The sequence below is a fragment of the Mugil cephalus genome, chromosome 4, assembly GCF_022458985.1.
Source record: "Mugil cephalus isolate CIBA_MC_2020 chromosome 4, CIBA_Mcephalus_1.1, whole genome shotgun sequence".
NCBI classification, from domain to species: domain Eukaryota; kingdom Metazoa; phylum Chordata; class Actinopteri; order Mugiliformes; family Mugilidae; genus Mugil; species Mugil cephalus.
Genome location: NC_061773.1, coordinates 13,315,940 through 13,331,556, shown reverse-complemented (window position 1 = coordinate 13,331,556; position 15,617 = coordinate 13,315,940). Strand labels below are relative to the sequence as shown.

The window sequence follows — 15,617 nt, the reverse complement described above, 5'->3', positions numbered from 1 at the left end:
CCTGAACATGGACTCAAATTCTTTTCAATCTCTACCACCAATACTAAATACTAATGAAAAATAGCCCACGAAGAGACACAGAAAACACATATTCATAATAAAAATGCTGGTGTTTTGTACTTTTGTGTGTATGAAGATGTTATGGAAGCGGAAAAGGTCCTCAAAATGCTGTATGCACCCAGTCCAAAGAAGGAAATCAAAATGCAAAGCTCCCTTCTGCTATTTTGTCACACACACACATCGACAGATTAAAGCTTATTCTGATGGTTAGTGGGATGGAACAAATTTGTTGGCTCAAGTAGAACTGGAACAAAAACTGCACCAACATCCAAATTATACCATGTCATTGTCAAAGGTTTGTTATTTTGGGTAAGATGTGAGATTTTCTGCAGAAATATTCACACAGTGCAATCACGATGACAAACAAACCCATTAAGCGTGAAGATACACACGTGTTTGAATTGTGGAAGTAACACGACTCAAATCAAATGTTACCTGGCTTCAACATGTCAAAGTAGCTGGACAACTCGACATTTATTTGTGCGGTTTTCAAATTTGGCATCACACAATAGCCATAATCATCTTTGCAATCACAGTGAACGTCAGTCGTTCAAATCAAGTACATGATGGCTGGCCATGCAACGGGATACAGAACGAGATCACCAAAAGCAGTTAAGCGTCACATTCTTAGTTTGCAGGTACCACTGAAAACACACAGAAGGACTTTAAGCTCTTCAGCACTGATTCACAAATAAGATCAGAGATAATCAAGTACAACGTTGTTCGTAACAGATTGTCGCACCTTCCCACCGGATTCATTCTCTAAGGCGGGTGTGTCAAACTTTCAGGGGCTGCATACAGCCCAATTTGATCTCAAGTGGGCCGGACCAGTAACATAGAAGAACGATAACCTATAAGTGATGACAACTCCAGACTTTTCCCAGTTGTTTTAGTGCAAAGAAGAACAAGTAAACCAGCAGATTGTTTGCATTTAACAAACTATCCTTTTCTTAAGAATAATACATGCAGTCTGGGCTCATTGGTGTTTAGTGGGTCTCTGAGTTGTTTCCTGTCCCCTTTCCTGACTAAAACAAGGACAAATTAGGAGTTATTTTCATTGAAAAATTGCAGTCTTCTATGTAATTTTCACACTTTGCAAATTCATGCTGCAGGCCAGATTAGACCTTCTGGTGGTTCCGCTTTTGGCCCGTACGTTTGACACCTGTGCTCTAAGGCATACAGTATTTGCAGAATAAGACAGCAGGTGGAATATGCAGGCACTGTTGAGCAGTATTATCCACAGCAAAAAAAATCATACAAGCTCTTAAATGACATGTTACGAACTTAAAGGGTAAGAAAAACAAAACAATAACAGCGCCTTTAATTCTTACTCAAATAATAATTTTGGATTCAATTGATACAACAAAGTTGTGAAAAACAAGTTGAGATTTTCTGACATACAACTTAAACCATTATACCCAAATGATTTCATTGACCCAGCAGATAGTTATCTGGCATAATCAGTCCCCAACGGAGAGACTCCAAACCGATATTTCACCACAAAAAAAATTTGTGGGTGGGGGGACATGCAGGCTGGCTTCCAGGATGCCTAAGGATCGCTCTGATTGAGAGTTCAGATTAGAGAACCAATGCAGCACAAGAGAAACGAAAGAGAACAAAATGACAAGGTTCATGACAAGGCGTATTCAAATACACAAATATATTCACCACATTCATCTTAAATGAATAAACCGACTGACCACCACGGTTCTGCAGAGCTCTGCACGGTCGTTTGTAGCACTAGCATCCTAATCTCCTAGCTAGTAGTTATCCTGCTTTTCAGTTGTTGAGGGACAAACAGAGACTACTGCCACCTACAGGTTTGAAGAGATATCTCCTTTCACACAAGCGCGTGTGCCAGCTGGTGGTTGGCTGCAGTCTTGTCGCTGTGTTTGGATGCATCTTTCAGATCCAGAGACTTTGTTGCTGGTAGTTTCTTCACGTGGGTTAGGTGTGCCTGCTCATATACTCATATATAAGAGAGTTAATTGTCAAGCTCTTTGCAGAAGCAAGTAAGCCTAGGATCTGAAACGTCAACATGTTAGTGGTTCTGGTTGCGTCCTTCACATCAAACCTCAGAACACGGAGGTCTTACAGGTCGTCTCTTTACACGCACACGTGAGCATCCCGTTGTCCATGCTCAGTGTCACGTTAAGCAGAGGGAGGAAAGCGTTGGAGTCCTTACCCTGGGGCTCAACTCTGGAGCTTGTGAGGGAGGATTCCAGTAAAATCTTGGGGAATGGTGGGGAGTCTCTGACGGAGCTGTTCTCCTCCGTGTGGGAGCACACGAGCTCCCGGAAACATTCCCTGAAGCGTGTGGACAGCAGACTGTAGATGATGGGGTTGACCGCGGAGCTGAGGTAGAAGAGGACGCCTGAGAAGATGTGGACGTACTGATAAATGTTGTGCATCAGGTCGGTCCACTGGCTGATAGAACTCCACAGGAGTCGCTCGATGTGGAAGGGCGCCCAGCAGACTCCGAACACAGCCACCACAATCGCTGGAGGATCACACCAACGAAAAAACAGAGAGAGCAGGCTTATAGAAGACTTTACAGGATACACTGCATCATTAAGAACTAAAGTGCCCATTCTAGTGAGTGTTTTGGTTTGTAAGTGTTCATGTGAAGCCTCTTCAAACTGTTCAGGCATTAATGATCTGATGGCGGCCCACTGTGGAGGAGATAATAAGTGAAAAGATTAGGCAGACGTTTTAAAAAATGCGAACCCATTTGAAGAACATCTGTTTTTTTTTGTTGTTTTTTTTTCTTTCCTTCCACATTAATCATTTTGCGAGTGTCTCGACTCCCAGCCAATAAAATAAACCGTCAAACTACATATGCAGTAGCTCTGATTGCATAATTTAAAACAAACGATTAAACAGAATCTTAAAATGGGGAAAGTCGGCATCCACAAAACACAAACTCACAGTTCAACCATCGGAAACGTCATTTAAAACCCAATTTAAGATAAAAAAGTGTGGAGGATCTTATCGTCTACATTCACCTTAACACACTAAAAGCCAGGAAACTATTGCCCCAGTTACATTTCTCCTGTGGCCGATAGATAAAGCTGAACATATGGCGACAAGCTTATTTTGTTGGTAGCACTCCACACACACTGCCAAGACATTAAATAAATAATGTTTCAGTGGTGGACATTCAACACGTTTGGTTTCACATTTTTGACGCATTTGCTGCTTATATGAAGCTTTAAGTTTCGAAAAATTGTGTTCTTGCACAGTTTCACAGAATCTCATCTCATATATATTCTGTATCATGTTATTCCAGCTCATCATTAAACCTATGTGATGTTCACCCTGTGGGATGTTTTTAAATAATTGTTAAATGTTGGCAAAGATTAAGGCCGGTGTGTTTGGAAAGCATGGAAACTTAAAGGTTTTAAAAATGTTTGGCTGTATAAAATGAGCTTAACTATACTGACAATGTTGCTCATTTTTATGGGAAAGAAAACTTTGTGCACATTATGTTAGCTATCCTTTCCAGTTTGTTTGTTTAATGGTATATGCTTTATAATCACATAAATACAAAAATAGAAAACATGCTTAATCATGTCATGAGTATGTCCAAAAAAGATAAAACGACATCTGAGAGATCTGAGACACTCTTTTGAAAGACAACAGTGTAGCCACAGAACACAAAAGATGTGAAAGAGGAGTAAAAAAAAAAGGCCATCTATGTAAAATTGGAAAAGTCTCTTAGCAGGAGAGGTCGACTGAGACACCAATTATCAGCCTCTTACAACTCAGTGTTAACATCTGTACCCAACATCTGTCCCAGTCATCTGTGGTTTGGTTTGCAGTATAAAGCACTCACCACCCACAGATGTTTCTAATAAAATCCTAAACTTGGATGAGAGGTAAGCTGTTTTCAAGGAAGCTCAACAATCTGTGCATTTTTGTTATTATTATTCTTATAGTTTACTTTTAAAACTAGAAAATGGAAAAAAAAATGCTGTTACTTGAAAAAAGAAACCTTTCTTTTATCCATGCAGTATAAAACATAATAGAGTCTTAATTTCCTTTCTACTAATGCGATTCAAGAAATGAAAGTACACAATGGTTTAGTCAAAAACTAATAAATAATCAAAGATTGTATTTTCCTCCATATGAAACAGGAAGTAGCCTATATCTTGTGGAGCATTCTCAGAGGAATGGATCAGTACAACAATCTAGGGCAGCACTCGATATATATAAATACTTCTCCATATGCAGATGATGAATGCTCAGAGATAAATTCAGATGAGATACTTTGTGTCATAAAGTCTAAAATTACATATGAACATTATTCCAAGGTCATCTCCATGGTAACTCTTGACCGACAGAAAGGTTCATATCAAACCTCTTTTATCATCGTCTTCTTCTTTATCACCTACAAAAACTTTTGGTTTTATTTAAATCAGTTTTCTTTATGTTCTCTTTATTATTTTCATATACTTGCACATATTTCCTTATATATTCTCACCAGGGGTAATAATGTTTCCCCGCTGTGCAGGACCCCATATTCAATGTCACTGTATACCTGTACATATTGTTATATATATATATATATATATCTTACATTTTTTACATTCTCTTACTTATTCTTATTGCCTATACTGCTCTTTGTTCTTAACACTGGTACACTTTGGGTAGGAGCTGCTGTAATGAAAAGTAATTTCCAGCTGGGATCAATAAAGTAATTCTGATTCTGATTATCATTTTTCATATTTTAAATGACAAAGGTAAAAATACTCGTTTGCCATTGTTTCTTAATGTCTTTAAAATGAAAATGATTTTTTTTATTATTATTATTCATTTTGAGTCTAAAAGAAATGTGAAATAGCAAAATGCTTTTTGGAACCTCTGCTCCCCTTTCTGATTCATGCAACTGACAAAATACCAACTATGTGATCCATGTTGTGAGGTTGTTTTAGATAATAGATAAAACAGCCTGTAATTTAACTCCTCATATGAAGGTGACCAATGACAAATAAAAGAGCAGAGGAATATCACAGTCTAAAGTATCACGTAATGTGCTGTGAACTGCGCTAATGAGAAATCTGGTCAAGATGCAGAGATTAAAGGGTGTAACGAGGGGCTTCGAAAAGAAGCCCCCCAGAATTCACATCATCCCTGTAAACACCTGACAGGCCTCCGTAATCGTTTGCTGTGTGTTTTCTCGGCATTTGGCTCGAGGAACATGTCTTAGCATTCATCACACAGATTAGAGGAGGCATGTTTTCAATTCTGCGCTGCCTGTCGAAGCAATGCTTTGTAGAGAGAGAGAGAGAGAGAAAGAGGAAAAAACACTCACAGAGCATCTTGATGACCTGTCTCCTTCGCCTGCTCTCCACGCTGACCTTCCTTCGAGTGCTGCTGCAGTTCTTTCCCAGGTTCCTGCTGGACCGCTGCCTCTCTCTGCTCAGATGAAGGCCCATCACTAAGTACAGCATGCTTATTATCATCATGGGCACAAAGTAGAAGCACACAGTTGTGATTTGCATGACCATGTTATAGATCCAGAGTGGCTTGAGCACAGTGCATATGGCCGACTCCTCCATTTTCTCTGGCAGGTAGAAGATGCCGTGCAGAGAGGTGTTGGGGACGGCGCAGATCATTGACACCACCCACACGATGCTAATGACCCGCTTGGCGTGCTGGTTAGTGGACAGGTAGCGCGTTTTGAGTGGATGCACCACAGCGATGTACCTCTCCACACTGAGAGCAGTGACGTTGAGGATGGAGGCAAAGCACACCGTCTCGAAGAGGAAGGTCTTGAAGTAGCAGCCGCCCTCGCCAAATGGGAAGGGGTAGTTCTGCCACAGGTCGTAAATCTCCAAGGGCATCCCGAACAAAAGTACAAGGAGGTCAGACACGGCCAGGCTCAAAAGGTAAAGGTTGGTGGGGTTACGCATCTTCTTGTGCTTTGCTATCACCGCACATGTGAGCAGATTCCCGGACAAGCCGGTGAGAAAGATGAGGAGGTAAACGCTGGTCACCGGGAAGAAAAATGGAGATCGTTTTGGACCCAGGATCTCAAAGAGGTTGACTTCAGCAAACTGGTTGTTGGTGGAATTCCCGGTGGCATTGAGTGGCATGCTGGTGTTTGGGAACAGTTTGGACATGTTTGTAGAGAAGCCCTCCAAAGACAGCTCCATTGTAGAGAGGAGTGCTACTGCCAAATATTTGGTATGTTTTAACACATCCAGGCCTGATTTCTGGGTTTGGCTCAGCTTTTGAGGACTGTTAACAAAAAGAAAAGCCATTGATTAACAGCTCTGTTCATGAGACTCACTGGGGACAAACATCTGCTCAAACTTTTACAATGACTTACAGATTCACTAAACTTTATGCTGTATTACTTCACACTACAATCGACAAATTGGCCAAGCGTGGCCAGCTACAAACCAAAGAGTCAGTGTGTTCACCTGATAACCGGTGACTTGACAGGTAATCATTGCTCACCTTCAATATGCAGCCTCAGTTAATTTTTGTGACGTTGCTCTATTGGTGCTTGTGTGAACAAGACATAAAGACCTAAATGATATCTCAGCCAAGGCTTTTGACTTCTTTATTTATTGGCATGCTTAAAGGGAACCCCGACTATAATAACTTCTTAATAAGAAACAATAGTTCTCTTATACTACAATATGTTGTTACAAACACATAAAATATTGTTATTGCTGCTTTAAAAGTCCTCAATGTTTATGGCGTAGTTTTACCCAAGGAGGCCGCCATTATTTTACGTTCGCAGTGCAATGAGAGTGATGATGTCACTGTGACTGATGCCAATGTAGAGTTAACCTGGCGTTGGGAACAAAATAGAACTACAATGCCACATCGTGCTGCATTTGGATATAATTTGAGTCGAAAGGCAACAAGGATACGGATGTAAGTATCCAACATACGCAAAAACGCTCAAACTGTTAACTGTTATATCGTCATAATGTAGGTCATAAAGCACAAGAGAGTTGATGGGTGCTAATCTCTGAAATATTGACAATAGAATACCAGGGGTGCAGCGGATCAGAAAACTCATATTTCAGATCGTATCATTCTCTCAGAGTTCAGGAGTTGTCTCAAGTTCTTCTGCTCCTCCGCTAGCCATGACTATCGTTTGATTAGCGTGTTTGATGCCACTGTAGGCACTTTTTTCCCCTGTGTTCTGAACCTTGGATAGTGGCTAGCGAGCTGCGAGAGACCAGCAGCGATTCGTTGCACCACTTTGGAATATGTTTAATCATTCTCATGCTTTCCTTTGACAGCTGACAAAAATTTGGAGCTCCTGACAACCAACGCTCTCCCTCTCAGGTGTCTTTGCAATGCAGCTGTTACAGTGACACCACTGAGTTTGCTCCACTCTCTACACATCACATCTCCTCTGGTCTTCGTTTTAATGTTCATTTTGAGCGATATTTGTTTTTTCCTCCTTGGTAACCCTTGGGCGCTCGGGTTCAAACTGAAAAGTCTGAAAAGATGAGATGTTTTTTCTCGCTGTAGAGTCACAACTGCCGTACCGGTGAACTGAGCAGAGGGAACATTTGACGTCATTACCCAGACTGCATTGCGACGAAACAACCATGGTGACCTACCAGTTCAATAGCCCATAGTGAAATAGTGAAATTTAATAAAAACGAAGATATCAAGGATATTTTCTTTCACAAAAATTAAGAAGCCTACAAGTCATTATAGTCGGGGTTCCCTTTAAAATGCAATGCTCTCTGCAACTTATGATTATTGTCATTTCTCATTTACATGCTATTTTCTTGATTAACCGATTCATAATTCTCTCAGTAAAAAGTCTACAATTGCTACTGAGAACCTAAGTTGGCATGTTCTTGTTATATCAATTCAAAACCCTAAAGGTGAGAATCTGACAGTGCAATTTGTTTCATGTTAGAGCAGAGAAGAGCAAATTAATTCTCTGTCCATGTGTGCATCCATTTATCATTTCATTTTTCATATGCCTGCTTAGATGACAGAACGTCTGGCATGAAGTGACAACAGATGCTTCATTTTAAACAGCGATCTACTAAGAGCTCAGAATAATCAAAGCACACATTTATGAAACATGTAGAGTACAAGCAGATTTACAGTACGTGTTTGTTGAAAGAGAATATCATTGTCCATTCTCAAAAAGAAACAACAAAAAGTATTACCTGGATCTCAATATCACATCCTCTTTATGACAGAAGACATTTTTTTTGTTGATGGTGGATGGTGAGGAAACAATTAGTGCAAAAAAAAAAAGAAAAAAAAAGAAAACACAAAAACAAATGTGTCACCCACCAAAGTGGCAGATTCTCCCTGCGGGTTAGGGAATTATGCTTTTACAGCCACAATGGTACAGCTCCGATTATTCTCACCATCTGCAGAGTGTTGAAGATAATTGCCATTGCGTACACTGCACTGATAGCTAATGGCTTTATCTGGGAGGTTAATTATGTTTCCACGAATCACGTCGGAAAATCCACAGTTGTGTGACAAATGTGGTGTCAGTTGCTTTTTTTAGAATTAACCTTAAAGACACATGATAGTCTTCATAATATTCCTATGTGAACGTATACTTTTTTTTGGGAAGGGGGTTTAAAACTTACAAGCATCAATAATCAAACACTAATACAAAAAATAATAATTATTAAAACTTGCTAAAGCCTTAGCAGTGTCTAACTTCCGTTTATAAGGTGCATGTTACAGATAAATCCTCACCTTGGTGCTGCTGATCTGCAAGCTGCGTCGCTCTCTGAGCACTCATGATGGGAAGAGAGGAAACAAACTGCAAAGGAGGCAAATAAATATAACCCTATGAATGCAAAAGTTAACTGAGGAGCTCCGATGAGGGGAAGGAGATGGAGGGTCCACAGAGGAGGTCTGTAACCGTGCTGCAACCTCGTCCTCTTCCACTCAGAGATTAATCTGGTGAGATGTAAAGGAGAGGGAGAGAGAGAGAGAGAAAGAGAGAGAGAGAAGGTGGGGGGGGGGCTCATGGGATCACGTATCTCCTTGCAGGGTTTGTATCAGAGAAGATGTGCAATAGCTTTCATTCACAAAAAATAAAGACAAGATAGAGATTCGTGAAAAATACATCAGTCATATTATAGGCAGGTAAGTAAAGTGATTACATGATTCTATTTGTCTGTTACAATGCTGATACTTAGATTAGATTTGATTATTACAAGGGAATATTTGGTGAGAAAATAAAGTTTTTTATTTATTCCACTCAAAGCAAAACAGTCCATGTTTTGGAACAGCAGAGGGGGGTGTTTCAGCTTCGTCTGCTCCAAAGTTGCGGTGTTGTGCATGGTCGTCCTCGTCATAAAAAGTTTATACCGATCATTCACGACATTAAGACCACTGACGGGAGCAGGAAAAACCAGTGATCACCTTGCGACAATTCAGTGTTCTGCTGGGAAAGTTTTGGACCTGGATTTCGTGTGGATGCTACTTAGGCATGTACCACCCACCTAGACCAGACCTGGCACCCCCACCCCATAGCACCCCAGCAGGAGGCTTTGGAGGTCTTAGTATTACCCGTGCAACGCAATGAAAGATATGGAGCAAAAAAATAATGCTCTGTTCCGTTTCTGCCCTCCAGATGTGTAAAGTAACACCTTGACTTGATTAAAGTCTATATATAGAGCAGTCAGAAAGATTTATGAAGGCCGTCCAAAAGAGCTTACCTTGTAAACATCCGGGGAATATGTGGAGAATGAGCTGTGTCGTGTCAAGCAGAATTTAGTGGAGCCACAGTGAAATAGAAGGTGTTTATATTCATGAAAAGCAGATCCTCGGAGTGAGTGACATTGTTGAAATGATGGGACAAACTATATATATATATATATGTTTTAAAGTCTGAAATTCTGTGTGGAATGAGGAATTTCACTTGCTGTCAGACACATTTGAAGTGAACTGCACATTTTGATTTATAAATACTACAGACTAATAGACTGAGACTATGACAAGTTGAATAGTGACAGCCTTTCACTCAACCCCGAAGTATGACTTTCTTTAGATTTCTTCAAAATCTTGACAGACAGAGCCTTGAGCGACTCTTGGTAACCTCAAATGTTTTCCAAAATGCATTTCGTAGGGCTGCATCTAAAACATTTAACAAAGCCATAAAACGTGTCAGGCTTATATGTAACAGCTGCAACCAAATAATACGAACGGGCATTAAAGAAAGCTGATTTGTCAGTAATACAGTTTTGATAAATCCATCCTTCAGAGTCTTCAGTTTTGCACGAGTAAAATTGCTGGAGACGTCATGCAAGTCAGGGATACTAATCTTTCCAAATATGGGATGGGTCGTATAAATAGCTTTTCCCATCCTATGGAAAATTGTGACATACTGATTTTAGTAAGGCTTTAGAATAATTCTTTGGGTTTGTATACAGTGTCGCTTAAAACTCAAACTATATTGAACTATTGTCTTTTTTGGAATATGGGCAAAAATATTTTGTGCTGAAGTACTTTCTAAACAGAACCGTCAAACAGGAGGAGGCAATTTCCACACCAAGTCCGAGATTTAATGCATTAGCACCATGTCTGAGATTTAGCACATTAAAAGGAGGCACATCACACAGACGAAGGATCTTTTTACTTTTATTTACCTCAAAAACTGCTGATGTAGCTGTAGCTGTCTAAATTAGTGTCAAGCGCAGTTGCTGCAGATTTGTCGGCTGCACATCTGTGATGCGAATCTCCCATTCCACCACATCCCGAAGGTGCTCTACTGGATTGAGATTTGGTGACCTTGGAGGCCATTGGAGTACAGTGAACTCATTGTCATGTTCAAGAAACCAGTTTGAGATGATATGAGCTTTGTGACATAGTGGATTATCCTGCTGGAAGTAGCCGTCAGAAGACTGTGGTCATAAAGAGATGGACATGGTCAGCAACAATACTCAGGTAGGCTGTGGCATTTAAACCTTGATCAGTTTGTACTAAGGGACCCAAAGTGTGGCAAGAAAATATCCCCCACAACATTACACCACCACCACCAGTCTGAACCATTGATGCAAGGTAGGATGGATCCATGCTTTCATGTTGTTTACACCAAATTCTGACCCTGTCATCTGAATGTCACAGCTGAAATCGAGACTCGTCAGACCAGGCAACGTCTTCCCAATCTTCTATTGTCCAATCTCGTTGAGCCTGTGTGAACTTTAGACTCAGTTTCCTCTTCTTAGCTGACAGGAGTGTCACCCGGTGTGGTCTTCTGCTGCTGTAGCCCATCTTCTTCAAGGCTAGGCATGTTGTGTTTTCAGAGATGATATTCTGCATTCCTTGGTTGTAACCAGTGGTTATTTGAGTCACTGTTGACTTTCTATCATCTCCAACCAGTCTGCCCATTCTCCTCTGACCTCTCACATCAACACGGTATTTTGTCATTGTCTCTTTCCCAGACCATTCTCTGTAAACCCTAGAGATGGTTGTGCGTGAAAATCCCAGTAGATCAGCAGTTTCTGAAATACTCAGACCATGATGAAGACTAATCATAATCAGCCACAGAGTTACAATGTCATGACCCAGCTCAAGTGGCTACAACCAAAGGGAAACTCAATAGGATATTGTTATGATGCTACTTCACTAACAAACACCATGCCTTAATTGACCATTTAAATATGGATGGAGGGTTGAGAAAACTTTGTTAGTCCGAGAATCAGACTTTCTTTATTTGTTCATAGAAACAAAGCACGGATGCAGCTAACCTGTCGCCCCCATCTCTTGTTTCATTAAATGTGTCAGAAGCTGTACTTTTAAAAAAGCTGACCTATCTGCAGCTGAAGACAAAATAAACAGGATCAGTTAAGCACGTCCACAACCTGTACTCACACGTCGCCACTCTCTGAAATTGAATGACGTTACGCCTCTGACCGGTACCGTTTTTACAATGTTGACGCTTTATGAAAGCAACGGTAACACTTACAGGCACAATCAATTCAGAGGCGTCCATTCATACATAATACATGAGATTGTTCAGTTTTCTGTTCTCAAATTTGACGATCTGCACTAATCTGCTCTGTCAACATTTTAAATGGACTAAGTGCCGCTTTTCTGCAAGTATAATTATTCCGGCTGCGTTCTGTGAAGTGTGAATGACCTATTTACTTTAAATGCATTCGCTCTTAAAATACCATTACTTTTATAAGCTATACAGAGGACGTTGTGATTCTTATTCAGTGCACTTACATAGAGACTTATCCGTTCTGGAGCTGATATTTTTTCTTAGAATTCATGAGATTCAGGCTGATGTTGTCACATGAGATAAAACTGCATGTTTCTAGGACTTGCCTGGTGCGTTATTTTTTGAGAGATAACACTGGGGTGGTCCCTGGCGTGCCTGGGAAAGCTAACAAAGACTAGTAGAAGAGTATTTAGAATTTTAGTCTCTAGAGAGGAAGAGAGTTAGAGGGGAAACCAGGTACGTTCTGGGACAGTCTAACCGCAAGCAACAACCTCTAATTTCGTGGAGGACTGTGGTAGAATTCCCTGGTCTTTGTTTTTACTGTCAAGATGGAGATATTTTAGGTGAGCTAAAAGGAGGGATTTTGTGTGAACATGCCCAGTGTGTAAACATCAGCAAATGCAGGTGCTTTGTTTTGCGTGTGACCTTTAGTGTTGCAGGGAAGTCAGTCCAATTTTGGTGGCTAATGTTGTGATGTTCCTAGCTGGGTGAAGGCGGTAACTTTGTGTGGTGTGGTGCCACCTTCGTCGTGATTGTGGCTTTTCAGTTCGTTGGTAGGTCACTTGCCTCACACGCAGTTTTTAAGTTGTGTGTGACCATTAGGCTGCGAGGACAGTTCATTGTGTTGGGGTTACTTTGGTTTGTTACTGTTGTACTCTGTCTTCTTTTAAGATGGGTTGTGATTGCAGAGGGGCCTTGTTTGTTTTCAGGGCTCCTGCACCTCTGCTGGTTGTGTAAGTGTCTTTGGCCCGTGGTTAATCACCTTAACCAGCCACACCTGAGAAGACTGAATAAAAGCCCTCGTTGAAGAGGCCTAGAAGGATCACTTTTGGAGGTCTGTCACGTGTCTTCACTTTTACGCTGTGCCTCTTGAGCCGGGTCGTAACAGTGATGAGTAGATAACATCTTCCTCATTTACCATTTTTGTTTTCTCATAGTGCATAAAATTGCTTGTGTAGGCTTTTTTTTTTTTTTTTAATTTAGCCATGGCACCAGCTTCACTTTTTCAAGTGGGTTCAGTCTCTGCAACAAAAGCTTTAAAATAATTTGCTGTTTTATCTGCACTGCTTATTTCCCATTTTGTTTTGCATAAATACAAGATAATTAGCCCTGGAGAGATAGCAAATGCACAGGAAAATGTTAGACAGCTGCTCATTTAAAAGAGATGCACCAGAAAGCAGAAAATAAAATGAGAACCGACAATTTGTGGTTCACCACCAATGAGAGCAGCTGTAAGGATAGTTCTGCCCTGTTTGTATTGTTTCACTTGTGTGTTTATGTGATGCATATTTTTAAGTGTATATGCGTTTAGCCAATACACATTTGTCTACCCGGTACTGTGTGTTATGTTATTTCTGGATAAGAATGCATAAGATGAGAACAATCTGGCACAGCACTTGTGTGACACCTTAGATTATGGGTATTATGTTCCCTTTAGATCCAGGATTGTGTTTGCTACTGGATCACTGGATCTTTGACTAAATCCCAAACCAAACTCATAGGTCTTGCTTTATTTGTGGCCAGGAAATGTATTGCTGTGACATGGAAATCTGATATTCCTGTCCTCATGAAAAAAAAAAAAACTGCTACATACCTCTTGAAAAAATCACAGGAATATAAGAAAGGGATGCAAAACGACGGCTTGTGAACTCTTGTATAATGGCATCCTATGTTGTTTTTTGTATCGCAAGATGAAATGGGCACCCATTTTCCTTTTGTGTGGTGGGGCAATTTCTTTAATGTTGTGTTCATTTGTGTTATGTACAGCATGTTTTGCATCTGTAATATGAAAGTAAAAACTAAGTAAAGAAAGAATGCACGAGAAGTGTGAAAATTTGACAACAAGTTCACTTCTATACCTTCTCTGAGCCAATAATTATTTAAGACGGGCACAAACAACAAGTCACATCCATTAAGGCTCAATCTGTACATCAGCTGCTAGTGGCTATATTCTAATCACACAGGAAAATCAACTGTTGCAATCAAAAAACTGCTAAGCTGGAGACGTACAAGAACAGCTTCACTAACTAACAAACTAACTCAACCTTAAAAATAAAATCAGAATTATTCTCCTAAAACATAATGAACTCCACAGTCCTAACAAGAGACAGATTATAGGCTTTGATCAAGCTCTGACTCACCGTAGCAATTATTTTGGACGAATGAGTGGTTCCAGCTTGTTTCAGTGCCACATAAAATAATGGAAAACAAATATATTATTTATCCATCATTATTCTACCATCTGTGTTGTTGTTCCTGTATTCATACAAGACTGCAGCTGCTGAACAGACAGGTGATGCAAAAGGGCATTTGTTGCCCTTGACACCTGAGGTTGCCAACAGAGGGCACAGTAAGTTCAGCCTGTGACTCAGCTCACACTGAAAGTGAGGCGTGTACATGGGCCAAGTGATATTTATAACCACATTTATGACCATAACAGTAGTGGAACACTTATCCGGAGAAGTATCCGATGATTAGTCTGAACAAAGAGCCTTAACACTGTAGAATGTTAAACATATTTATATACAAAGCCGGCAAATTACAAATGAAATTCTCCTTGAATCCTTCTACATTTTCTTTTCTTATTTTTGAATGGTACTAATTACCAAATTAATGAGGCTCCTACTATCAAGAGTTCCATCGTATTAGAAAAAGTCTATCTCCAGACTATCAATACCGGACGATACCATGGACTTGAGGGAACATTGCTCGAAGAATGTGATTAGGTACTTCATGACACCGTACCAGGAGAAATATACAGGTGGTTCGAAAGTGGCCAATCTCTACCATATTTTCTGGGAATATTCCAAGTTGAGTATATTTTGGAAAGATGTTCAAGAGTCATTAGGCAAGGTCTCTAATATTCAAATACCTTTGACTTTTTAATCCATGTACCTAAGCAATATTTCAGTTCTGGGACTGAGGAGAGATGCCAATTTCTAAAATCTCTTGCTGGCAAGCAAAAGGTCGATCGGATCCCAGAAAGAAAAGTTTAATCGAATCTGGAATAATTGGATAATATTTATAAGCCCAATGAGACCAGATTTCATATCGACAAAACCAAAACCACTGGCAGGAGTTGACCATTTTGTGACAATGCGTTGGTTTCCTGGGAAATGTTTGGACCTGGTATTTGTTTGGATGTTACATAGACATGTACCACCCATCAAGACCTGACCAGATGCTCCCACCCCATAGGAATGACAGCCCAAGGTGTTGATAGATGAATAGATTACTTTATTCATCCCCGAAGGGAAATTAAGTTGATCTGGTCTCAAGTATCCGTGGGATGCACTGGAACAAGCCTGATCCACATTGGCCTCTCCTCTTAACCCAGGATGATCCAAAGCTGCCCACTAACAACATTGTG

General features: G+C 40.3%; 1 protein-coding gene across 1 annotated transcript; it reads right to left on the bottom strand.

The window, feature by feature from the left end:
* Positions 1-29: 29 nt before the first annotated feature.
* nmur3 (neuromedin U receptor 3) lies at positions 30-8,934 on the bottom strand. The gene is made up of 3 exons (XM_047584206.1): positions 8,770-8,934; positions 5,375-6,303; positions 30-2,560 (listed from the first exon to the last, which is right to left on the bottom strand). The coding sequence occupies exons 2-3, from the start codon at positions 6,216-6,218 to the stop codon at positions 2,136-2,138; spliced, it is 1,269 nt and encodes a 422-aa protein (XP_047440162.1). The 5' UTR covers positions 6,219-6,303; positions 8,770-8,934; the 3' UTR covers positions 30-2,135.
* Between the last annotated feature and the right edge of the window lie 6,683 nt (positions 8,935-15,617).

Coding starts and splice junctions, on each gene's coding strand:
- nmur3 (XM_047584206.1), bottom strand. CDS start 6,218: ATGGAGCTGTCTTTGGAGGGCTTCTCTACAAACATGTCCAAACTGTTC. Junction 2,561..5,374: donor ACAGGTCATCAAGATGCTCT/GTGAGTGTTTTT, acceptor GTGATCCTCCAG/CGATTGTGGTGGCTGTGTTC.